At 36.8% G+C, this 12,848-nt stretch overlaps 1 protein-coding gene across 1 annotated transcript in view; it reads right to left on the minus strand.

Annotated features, from left to right (window-relative positions):
* Window positions 1-12,848, minus strand: part of LOC150079055 (T-box transcription factor TBX20-like) — a 220,261-nt gene that overhangs the window by 18,855 nt on the left and 188,558 nt on the right. Inside the window, exon 5 of the mRNA XM_090382454.1 lies at window positions 8,563-8,639. Within this exon, the coding sequence (XP_090238580.1) occupies window positions 8,563-8,639 (77 nt within the window). The remainder of the gene's footprint in view (window positions 1-8,562; window positions 8,640-12,848) is intronic.

Genomic DNA, 12,848 nt, shown 5'->3' on the forward strand with positions numbered 1-12,848 from the left:
AGAAAGGGAGTACTGCATTTAACCATTGTCGCTGTTGTCGAGATATTGCACCTGCACATCTTTCCCCCAGAATCACTCTTCTTCCAAAGTCGGGAAAGATCTTGACGCCGACCCATTCTTCCTCGCAGATGTTCAAAAACTGATCGCCATATGTGCGAACTACAATCCTATATTAGCCGTTCCAGACCTTGAGCCTTCACCAGCGTCACAGATCAGTCCATTCCTACACAAAGGGGGTGTTGCTAATGCAACTCCAACTCAGTTTATAAACTGTATTATTTCTGGAGGTTATGTTATGTTTTGCCATATAACTTTATAATTCTGGCGGTTTTTTCATTATTTTTTATAAATTTATTTAATTTGTATCATGTACAGCCTGTTTAAAATAAAATTTATTTTTTGCTACTGAAGCATTACTTGCAATTTAAACTACATAAAAATATATACATTAGCTAAGTCTGAATGAGCAACAGCATCATTGGAGTCAAATTCTTTTCACATATCGAATGGAATACTATTCTAGTATGTCAAAAATTATAATTTTCCTATTTAAAATTGTTAAATTTTAAATAGGAAAATTATAACTTTTGTTAAAATTTTCCTATTTAACTCTTTTTTTTCTCAAATAAGGGAAGTGGTTGAAGATATCGAATATATGCCACTTCTCCCCCGCTTTGGATGGTTCATTCAGTTGGAATGTTAGCTGCGGAGTTCTCACTAAATTCCCTGTGTCACAAGCTGGTCAAGTCGCATGAGGAGCCAGTTGATTGAAGTTTTCACAAAATTACGGCTGAAGATGGAAAACGGAAGGTGCGAAATCCAATACAGCAATTTAAAAGCCCGGGGCCTTTTCAGAGGATACTTGTGGAGTAACTGATGCATCACATTTGGCTAATCCTGCTCACTAGTCAATAAATAATACCTTTTGCGTACAATTACTTCATATATTTTCCTAAATATTTATTAAACTAATATTTATTAAAATTAAAATAAAATGGGTATATTTGGAGATATTTATTTTTCATCGTTTGGACACCACTATAAATATACAAGCTCGCATTACATTCTGTTAACTTCAATGACGAAAGGACCACTTTCTTACTGACTTTCTTAACTGTAATTTCGTAACTGTAGACGACATTTCCAGAATAACAAATGAACATGGAGGAATGTCCGTTGTTGCTTATTCTGTTACGTCTTCTTCCTCTCATCAGGAAAGTCTTTAATGATCAAAGATTCAGCCAAGCAAAGCACTCATTATAGTTTCGGCGCATAAGAGTGATAAGAATCGTTAATATGTGCGTAAATTGTCAGCAACCATTATTCTGGCTATTGTTAAAATCCAGCTTTTGTCAGCGGTTTTATTATACGCAATCAGTGAGCCCTGCTTATCTCAGGACGCAGGCAATTTCTTATGCAAATACATCAGTATTAGGAGCTAAGAGTTTATCTGCTTAGAAATCCATTCAAGTCTAAGCAATTCCTCTGCTCCCAAAATTTATGTTTAAGATTGTATCTTGTTTGCCTTCAGCTAAAAAATAAGCTGTTTAGCTTGTATGTTTAACCAATGTACATAATATTCCCATACCTTGTCGTAATGAATTTCTTGTCGACGTTTCGAGCTAAACAAGGCCAATGGACCGTTTTTTTTTTTTATAAAGAAAGAAAGCTATCTTAGTTGAGTTAGGAGCCGGCTGAAGATTTTGTGAATTATGACAGTGCTTACCACAGTTGACCGCCGTTGTTTGTGAGGCAGGTAATACGAAAATCACTGGATTACTCGTATTTCTTTTTGTCAGTTTGAATTTAAATAATAATGTTTTTCAGATTTTATTAATTTTAATTTTTATAAATGAAATGGTACATTAGCTCAACTAATTTATACGCATTGGTAAATTATTGCACTCATAATTTGCCCATTCGATTTGCCCATTGTTCACTCAAGGTACCCGCACCCAAAGAAGAGAGACCAACTATTCACGAAACGATGCCGTCTGGGTTGTGGCGCTCTACTGAGAATAAGCAGCAATCGTCTTCTTCATTTGGGGAACGTTGTTTGTTCGAAAGAGCCATACTCGTTGTATAGGATTTCACAATATGGGATGGTATAGATGATGTCGTTTTGCAAACCTGTTTTGAGTTTACTGCGTGTTAAACTGATGCCTAAGGACACTACTCAATACGCAGTAATAAATTCTCGCAAAGAGATCATGCAACTTAAAGGCTGTGAGTTGCATGATCTTTTGAGAAATTATTCAATATTTAAAGATACTTGAATTCATAATTATTCATTTTTAATAATTATAAATGGTTATTACTGGATGAGGAGTAAGCAAATAGTTGCTGTTAAAAAAGATATTGTATGCTAAGAGAAGATATCATACTGCCAAGGCCGATGGTTTACACTACTTGTGTAAAATTTTTTTGTTACGGAAAATGCAGAGCATCACTGTCATCTAGCTGTTTATACCTTGCAATTATTTAATGCTACTTTTTAGTTATAAGAAGATTTAGTCGATGTTCACAATAAAGATGCTTTCTATAAGACTGCAGCTACATGCTAGAAATGTGCTCCATGAGTAACAAAATCAATTAACTGCTCAAATTTTCTTAATTTTTTCTTGTTAGTTTTTTAATATTATTTTTAAAGTTATTTATATAGAATTTGCACTTGTGATTTTTGAACATTCATAAATATATATATTTTACTCAGCTTGAGCGTTACCTGTTGCATTTCTTGTTGTCCAAAAAACATTCACGCTGTAAAAATTATTACCACTAACATTTAAGTATACGAAATCTTATTTCTCTAGACGTCAATTTGTTACAAAGCAATCATTTACTATTAATCGATGCCGTCAATATATGCAAGGTGCCAGTATATTGTTTACTATTTTCGATATTAATTTCTTACCGGATCACTTATATTTTAGTCTGTAGAATCAATATAAACAATAGCCAGAGAACAACCAACAACATTGAAGGGTGGGTCTAGAAATCAACAAAAAAAGCTGCCGAGCATATGAACACGTTTTTACTCGTGGAGTTACTGGAGCAGGGGCAAGCGGAGGATGAAAACTTCAAATGGTATTTGAAATTTCAAATACCATCATTGCATCTTGAAATTTCAAAATTTCAAGAAACACCATTCACGTCATTTGGCAATGCTTGGCTGCAGAATGATATCGCATATTGATATCATTGTTAACATAAGTAGAAGCAATATCCTAATGCACACATTTTGAAAATTAACGTGTACATATTTGTGTTTACAAAATTTATATAGGTCCTTACAATGAGGGCCGAAGCAGCCCTTAATTTTAATAAAAAAAGAACCTCTCAAGAATCACAAAATTCTTTGTGGGTAATTTCATATTACTGAAAATTCACACGATTTTTTTCCAAAATTCGTTCATTTTAGGCGGAAGTTTTCATCCCTATTCCTAATATATGGTTCAAAAAGAGAATTGGGTAAATAGGGATAGGTCAATCTGACTTCAGCGGTAGGAAAAGTCAGATAGGCAATTGTGAAGAATGTAATATGGGGGTCACCTAGATGAGAATCGTTTTCTAAGAGAAGTCAGCATGGCTTTGTAAAAGTAAAATATAGTTTAATTAAGCAAAGGGCTATTTTTGTATAAAAATAAGCAGCTGAACGTACCCCCACCCATTCTCTCCCCAACCTCTCTTCATTGCAATTAGACTTCCACTTTCCTTAATTGTTTAAATGTAAATTGTTATATATTCGAGATCTCATTTAAAAAGAAAATGCAATGAATAAATTAGAATCTTAATGAAGAACACCATTGATGTGCATTAAAGGAAAGTCAAAATATTATACGATTTAATTTTTGAACAACGCAATATGTTTCCTTAAAAAACAGAAATTTAAACGAGGTTCTGCAACACTGCTTCAGCTCGTTTCCTTACAAAAATATTGTCTGATAAAAAATATATTGACAATGAGTTGGATTCAGGAAATAACTTTAACATTGTTTATTTGGTTTTACTGAATCCCCCACTAGAGATTTCTATACACGCTGGAACAAATTGGAATCACAGGTAAGATTCTTACATAGATTACCGGATGGCTAACCGAGGAATGCTAAGGGTTGTAATTAATGGTTGCTGTTCAGAATGATCTAAGGTTAGAAGTGGGGTCCTTCCGAGGTAGGTGCTTGTACGTCTTCTATTTCTATATTCTGATTTTCTTAAATAACATTAACAAAGGAGACAGCGCAGGATATTAGAATTTTCAGAAGATGTGAAGAATAGTAGAGTTGTTAATAACAATCGTCAAGCTGACTCCTTCAGGAAAAGTCGGCTAGACTTTGAAGGGTCAAAAAAGCAACTACGCTGCTCGACAAAATTAACAGAACAAAATGATTTTCGTGAATAGTAGCCAAAGGTAAATATTTGATATAATAGTCATCCTGGCATGCAAATTCCGAGTATCCAATAGAAATCAATCTACCAGGTTACAGAGCCGCACATTATGCAAATTATTCGTGCCTATAAAAACACGGGTTGCGACCATTTCACTTCAATCCCATTTTTTGGCTTACTCAATGGATAATCGTGTCTCCAATACTTAGGATGGGAAATCATCGTCGTTTAAATGATTTTTTTGAGATGGCAGGCCGTTGGACGACTTGAAGCCGGACAGTCGCAGGCGGAGGTGGCACGTTGGCTTAAATATGTCACGCATTGTCGTCTCGACAATATGGAAGCAGTTTCAGGAGACGGGAACAATTACAAGCAGAGCTGGTCAAGGTCACCAGAGCACACAGCTATCGTGCTCTAACAGCAACACGGAATCCTACAATGTCCTGTCATCGCCAGGGTCGCCAGAGCTTCCTGAACGGAGACAAAATAAAAAAATAAATAAAAAAAAAAAAGGTAGAGTCGGGGAAGTACAGAGTGTACGCAAGAAAGGAGGGTATAGCTAGAAATATGGAAGATGTAGCCGAAGGCATCCTCCAGGTTATCAATGGAGCAATAAGCACCATCAGGTGAAAGGGGAACCCGGGAAGGAGGATAAATAAGACACAGCAAGAGAGCTGCGTGTAAGTTGCCACTGAGGAATCAGGTGGCCCGTACGCCAGTTGATCCTATCCAGGTTAAGATCGGTTGGCCAGTTAGGTAAGGATCAGATGTTTTGAGTGTTCCTATTTTGCGTTGGCAATAGGGTGCTCCGTCTTGTGAAGAGGGCTTGTGCAACTTGGTAAACTCATAGTAGTAGTTTTATTCTGTGATGAATAAGTGTTCATTTCCTTGAAGGTTATCTTGTATACGAGTAAACAGGATGCTGCGGAGGTCCTCATAGTGTTGACAGGTATATACTAAATGGTTCCAGTCTTCTATTTCACCACATGCACAGTAGGGTGGTCAATGATTCCCATGGATGTTAGTTTGTGGTTTATTGATCCGTGTGCGGTAATGAGGTAGGTGGTATAAAGACCAGGAGAGAACCAATTTGGAGACTTGGGAAATACGGCATTCACATAAGGTATAAATTTCTTGGTGATCGGGCCCTTGTCGGTACCAGTCCATCTGTCTTGCCAAGTCTGAAGTAGTAGGATGGCAATTTGTTTTTTTTCCTGCCTGATTTCATTCAGGTTATTGATGGAGTGTCCAAGGATAGTTGCTGGTATGCCCCTGGAAAGACAGTAGTGGAGGCCCCTTCGAGTAACCTCCAGATCAAGCGGAAGGACGCTCGCAAGAACCTGAAAGGCTGGGTTGCTAACTGTACAGCATGCCCTTGTAATAGTAAGAAGGATGGTGCGCTTGATGGTTCCCAGTTTACGTTTGTATGCGGTACCGTCCTTCCAACATCAGAGAAAGGGACACTTAGGGGTGAAGGTGGTGTTTTCGTGTGGGGCGGAATAATGGTCAATAGCCACACCCCACTTCCTGGTTTTCATAGGTACCGTAACTGTGCAGTGGTACCGAAAGCAGATCCTCGAACCCTGTGTGCGACTTTTTAGGGGTGCGGTTGGCCCAGATTTTCTTTTCATATACAACAACGTAACTGCACATAGAGTTAAATTGGAGGAGGAATATCTTGAGGAATATCCAAGTCACATGTTCATGATACCATGCCCAGCATGATCATCAGACTTAAATCCGATCTAACTTATATGGGACCCTTGGATGTTTAATTGCACGCTGACAGCTAACATCTTGGTCACTTGGTGGCTAAGTTCTGCGCTGGTGGAAGAATGAGAATCTTATAGACACCCTTATATCGATCGTGGTTCACCGGTGTCAGCTCGTTTCCTCGTTTGTTATTTTGAGCTTTAGCAACTAAGGCCATATTGCTCCGGGATATGCGGTGGTCATTCCCTGACCTTTCCGCATCCTCCGTATTTGGTGGGCACGGGCTCGAACCCGGGTCTAATCAAGAAGCCTGGTGTCAGCTAGTTTATCCATTGGAGGGGATCATATGTGGTACTGATATCATGTGACCATATTTTTTAGCATCTTGTATCGACTGTTGTAATGTGACCTTTTTGGTAATTTTTATACAACCCCTATAAATGCCCCTTATACCTGTCCGAAGTTTCGGGTTGTCTCCTCATTTAATTGATATTTTATGGTACACTACCATGCCAAATTTTTTCCCGCTTCATTGCAAGCTGCAAGCTTCAAGAGTCACACCTCGTTTTCTAGGTGTTTTGTTAATTTTGTCGAGCAGTGTATTTTAATGCTACAAATGTAAGGCTTACACTTGAAAAATAATAATTCCGAAATAATGATGCCACAAATTAAACGTAAGAAGAGTGCTGCTATGCAACAAGTGATACTTGAGAAGTGTGTTAACTGCAACCTGCAACCAAGCAATTAAAATTAACAAATTAACAGCTATGAAACCAGTGGCCATCTGGCAATTCTGGAAAAGTGTATCAGCCCTTCCAGTGCGTTGATAACAGTGGCCCAAACTAATGAACACGTCCCCTTTCAAAATCTGTTAAATGATGGTGCTCACCAAGGTTATTGCCTGTCAGACTGTACAGTGAGGCTACGTCTACCAATAAATGTCACTCCTCATTTGACAAGACTGGCTTTCCTGTTACAGTCAGCATTCATAGCAACCCTATGGCGTTGCTATGAATATCCAAAAATAATTCATAGCAACAGGCGTTAATACAAGAACAAGTTAGTGCAAAGCATCATTTTTGTTCATAGTAAATCACCGAAGTAGGTGAAAAGGCCCATAGTCTGAAGTTTTCAGCTCTAAATCCCTTTTTGAGTCTTTACTATCGCACACCGGCTGGCATCTCTCATATTGTGTAGTTATACTTCATAACTGGGTTATCACTGATGGTAATACCAGGGTACCCATCCGCCCACCGATGTTTCGGTGGGCGGATGGGTACCCTGGTATTACCATCAGTGACCAAGTTGCGAAACAATGCCGTCTGTGTGGTGGTATCCGCCAAGAATGAGTAATACACGTATTAGTCTTCTTCACTGGTGAAACGTTGCTTATTCGAGGTAGTGCCATATCACAGCAACTCGTTGTGAAAACGTTTACAATATAAGAGGTAACAAATACGATGCCATTTCACCTACTTCAGCAGTTTACTACGAACTAAAATGATGCTTTGCACTAACTTGTTCGTCTAGTAAATTTCCTCGTAGTGGCTTTCAGACCTAAGCCCTTTTTTCCACAGGTGTTAATATGTAAAATTAGGTGTTAATATGGTGCAGAATATGCATAGCCATTGAGAAACTTAAAAACGAAAGATATTAATCTCTCTCTCTCAAGAATCGTTCTTTTCTGGCGAAGGGAATTGGTCGCATGTCAAGTAGCAGTATCAGGGAACAAATTTGTGAAAGCCATAATTTCTATGAAAACGAAGAAAGTAAATCTGTACACAGTAGGCAAATAAAAACAAAATAAAATAATCAGTGATCAGCACTGTGGGGAACTGTTGTTACCTCTTTTATGAAGAAGAGATGGTTCTGATTCCCTGAGACGGGAGGAACTTTTTTCTTCTTCTTTTTTTTTTTTTTTTTTTTTTCCATAGCGTGTCCAAGCTAGTAAATACGGTACGAAGCTTGTGTTTTATTAGCTCCCGGAAACTAAGGCTAAGGCGGAAACATTGCGCAAAACAGCAAGCCCCTCAGTTTACAGACCTGATTTAATGAAAACTCATGCCTTTCAGCTGTTTTCGCGCTTAGTCGTAAACAACTGAACTCAAGGTGCATAACCTTTGAAAGAAAATAATCTGTTAAAAAGAGAAAAAAAAAAAAACCACAAATATATTGCTTTATTGCGAAAATACTGATAAAATGAATGTTGATGATGTGGCTAATGATGAAAAATAATTGAAATTGTTATTCATAGTAGGGAAATCTGTTCATTCCTAAAAGTGTCACTTTTTTGTTTTCTTTCTCTCTTTTTTTTTTTTTTTTTTTGAGATCAGTGTCATTAAGGTTTGCTCATTGTGTCTGTAAATTTTGTGTGAAGAAATGCGACTTTCGAAAAACAAGACAATGTTATATCAATTTTAGAATGTCACTAAGTACCGCTAAATTTAATCGAATTAACTTTACCTTTCGAGGTCTGTAAGTCGAGATGAATCCCGGAAGCCTTTTGCAAAAGGATTACTGTCAATCTTTAATTTGGTGATCTGAAAGTAATGCAACTTGCTTAAACATTGGCACTATTTTGCACAATCAATCACAAAATAAATAATTAAAAAAAAAAAAAAAGAAAACAGTTCAATAAATTTTGATACTGCAATATATTTTATGTTCTCCCAGATAACACCATCAATTCTGAATTTCAACAAAAGTTCATACGAGTGCCAGGAGATGGCGCTACGATGTTGTTCAAATTCGAAATTTATTTATTAATATTTTTCATTTGTAATAGGAGTCTTGATAACAGAAGCTTTATGGAATTCAACACTATAAATATTTTTGAGTCTCCCATGACAAAGTGCAGTGGTAGTCTCCTCTTATATATATATATAATTAATAATAAATAAATAAATCTATGTAATTATTTATTACATATATTTAAAAAATAAATAAATACATGAAATATGTTTATTTATATTTCATTTATATAATATCGGTGGAAAAACGCCATAAACAAACCTTAAAGGAAAAAACTACGATAGTAGTGTAAAGGGCATCATTTCAACTGTATCTCATATTGTGCTCATCCTTCGCAACTAACCTCGACTAAGTAACGCTTCTCTAATAGAGAAGACTATTGTTACTTATTCTCAATGGGCACCGTCACCCAGACGGCACTGTTTCAAGGCTTGTTTGTATATGTGTGGGATAATAGCTCTACTATCCACTTGTTCCTATTGGACTCAGAAAAGCAAAAAGTAGAGAGAAAGTTATAGTAGGAGTGGAAGAAGAAAAGAAACAGTGTAGAAGAATGAAGGGGACAGTACTCCTCAACTTACACCACTCAAAAACTCATAAATTCCTCGAATAGACAACGCTTCCCCAGTAGAGAAGACTGTTTTTACCTATTCTCGGAAACTCCGTGAATATCAGGATCCTACTGGTGACCGTTTTGAAATATGGTATGGGATAAAGTTCTCGGTTATCTTCATACTATTCCTATTAGACTTAGAAAAGAGATAAAGGTGTAGGAAAGTGATAGTAGAAGGAAGAAAGAGATAGTTGCTCCTTCAACTCACACTCAAAGCCCATATATTCCTTGAATAGGCAACGCTTCCCCAGTAGAGAAGACTGTTGTTACCTATTCGAGGAAACTTATTTTGAGTCTAGCTTGGAAACGGTCTGAGTTTAGTCTAGCTTGGAAACAAGCTTGTTGGCTTCTCTTCGGTGGGTGGGCAGGTACCCTGGTATTTCAAACATGCCAACCCAGTTGTGAAGATAATCCCACAATATGAGAAACGCCAAAAGGTGTGCGTGATAATATTTAAGTAAGACTAAATGCAACAAGGCATAATATACTACATAACTCTTAAAAATATTATACCATTTGGTCTTATTTAAATATTATATTTCATGTATCTGAGATAAAATAATTATATGTAATATCACTAACTTCGGTTGGCAGCATAAAAAGTTATTAGCAAAATGCATCTCAGTTTTAATAATAATAACAATTTTTTCTGTGTGGTGAATGGAGTATAAACTCCACCATTAGTTACAGCGGTTTTTTTTTTTTCTTTTTTTGCTGCAAGATATATATGAGAGATTAGCAAGCAATTCCAAAATTCAGATGTAACATGCAGTTATAGATATTATTATTCTTTTTTCCTGGAGGTAGATAAAGTTTTTTTTTTTTATTGTTATTTTTGCGCTACTACTACTTCTCATAACTGAGAGCATTAGCATTCGCTGTTCTTAATTTAATTTTCAGTGTACATTCAAGTTCCAAAACTTGTGACTTGATAAAACTTCGTATCTGTTATTTCTTCTGGTTTAGTTCTCCCTCCTCTTGAAGGAGGAGGGGGATGACTCGTGCACGTCGTGCATTTTATCTCATTGAAACAGCAAAATGTGTTTATTTGAATGTTCTATGTACTTATTCTTTTATCACTCTCCTTATTCCGATTTGAGTTTTTTTTTTTTTTTTTCTTTCAAACTCTCAACCCTCACCTGATCTTTAGTTTTGGTCTTCAAAAGCAGAAGATCGTCCCAGTAATAAACTATAAAGAATTAATTTGATGAATGTTAAATGCTGGTCAAGCCATCAAAGGCGGATATTGTTGGGATATCAGAGATGTGGTGTCACACAAATATAAGGACTGCAGAATTGGAATTTGGGGAGTACAATGTGTACAGAAAGGAAAGGATAGGCAGGATAGGAAGGGAGGACGGGTTATGCTGTTAGTTAAGAAACACATAAAATCTAAGGAAGTGCATCCAATTGATATAGATGGTGCAAAGTTGAGTCAGTTTGGTGTGATATAAGCACTGGGAAAACAAAAATGAGGATAGGAGTTTGTTATAGACCTAATGACTCTGATGTACAATGAACAATTATACAGAGAAATAGAGTGGGCCAGTAAATCAGAGTGTCTTATAATGGTGGATTTTAACTTCCCAGATATAGACTGGAACTTGTGGTTAGTCACTCGCACACTAGCAAGGCTTCTGTGGATTTCTTGGATGATTACTTTCTACCGCAGAATTTTAGAGAGGCAACAAGAGGGAATAATACTCTTGATCTGATTATTAGCAGTGATTATTCATGCATTAAGAATTTACAGATAAAGGAACCACTAGGGGGCAGTGGTTCCTTTATCTGTAAATTCTTAATGCATGAAGAGCCTAGTAGCTTCCAAGTAATCTTGGAAGCTATTAGGCTTTTTGTTCCAACTAAGAAATACTGTTCAAAGTTTAGGTCCAAATGGATGTCAGGTGAACCAATGAGACTTGTGGCAGAGAATAAAAAATGCATGAGATGCATATAAATTATCAGGCGACAGAGAAGCCTATGGTAGATATAAGCTAGTCTGTAATCAGGTCACAAATGAGGTTAGGCAAGCGAAGGCAGATTATGAGGAATCTTTGCAAAGGATTCAAAGAAAAACAGCAAAGACTTCTTTGCTTATATAAACTCTAAAAGAAAGGGGATGAGTCAGATTGGTTCCCTTGATATCGATGGTTTCACTGTAGATGATCTATCCAATTATATTAAAGGAGGCGGCAAAGGAAGTAAGCAAACCCTTAACCATAATTATGAGAGAATCCTTGGACTCAGGGGAAGTCACCATGGACTGGAGAAGTGCAAATATATCTCCAATTCACAAAGGGGATCAATGATATACAGGAATTTTGCGAGCAGGGATAAGGATGTGATTATCCCCTTGTATAAGGCAATGGTCAGGCCACACCTTGAGTACTGCGTACAGGTCTGGAAGCTTCATTTTAGGAAGGATGTAGAGTTGCTAGAACGAGTACAAAGAAGGGAAATAAGGCTGGTGTGGGGAACAAAGGGGCACATTACGAAGAGGCTTAAGTTCTGTAAATTGCAGCTTCTGGAGACTAGGCACCTGCGAGGCGATCTGATTGAGGTGCATAAAGGCCTCTCAATACTGATGGGATTCTTCTTCTTGCTCAGATTACAAACCTGAGGGGGCATAGATTCAAACTAAGGAAAGACAGTTGAAGAACAGATGTGCGGAAATTTGCCTCGAAATTTGGGTTGATTGCTGGAACAAACTTCCATCTGTTGTTGTGGAAGTTGATAGCTTAAATAAATTCAAGGCAGAACTAGACAAACATTTGGAACGAATGGATCAGTGAAGTGGGAATGTTTTCTTCTTTTTATTCTTTTTTTTTTTTTTGCTGGCGCTGTATAAGCTTTCTTTCTTGCATCGTGTGCCTTTACTAATGCTAAAGTTTTCATTTGATTTCTTCATCATATTCAGTCAACTTTTCATTGTCTTCAATATATTCAAAACGTTTGCAGAAATTTATTTACATAACAACGATTTATTCTTGGTTAAATTTTGTTGATCCAAAGGAACAAGAGCAATATTTGTTGTCTCTTTGTTTTTGTCGAAAAAGAAAAAAAAGTAAAAAAGCTATAGACCATAGTCAACTTCTTGATAGCCATGCAGTTAAAAAAAAAAAAAAAGGGGGGAATACAGAAAAATAACTAACTGACAAAAACAGACGGAGGTGGAATAAAAAGCGAATCATTAAAAAAAGAAAACATCAAGAAAATAGAGAGAGAAGCTGACTGTATTGGCTACACCTGCATCCAAATAATGTGAGAAATGTAATTTTAATGTCCACGAATTTATTAATGAAAAACAGGAGTTTCTCTTTAGATTTTTAATTTAGGTTTGGCATGAGCTATGTGCGGAGCTGCAGAAAGTGTAATTAACTCGAGA

This window comes from Mastigoproctus giganteus, chromosome 10 (genome assembly GCF_048544385.1).
Source record: "Mastigoproctus giganteus isolate SK-2022 chromosome 10, ASM4854438v1, whole genome shotgun sequence".
Lineage (NCBI taxonomy): Eukaryota > Metazoa > Arthropoda > Arachnida > Uropygi > Thelyphonidae > Mastigoproctus > Mastigoproctus giganteus.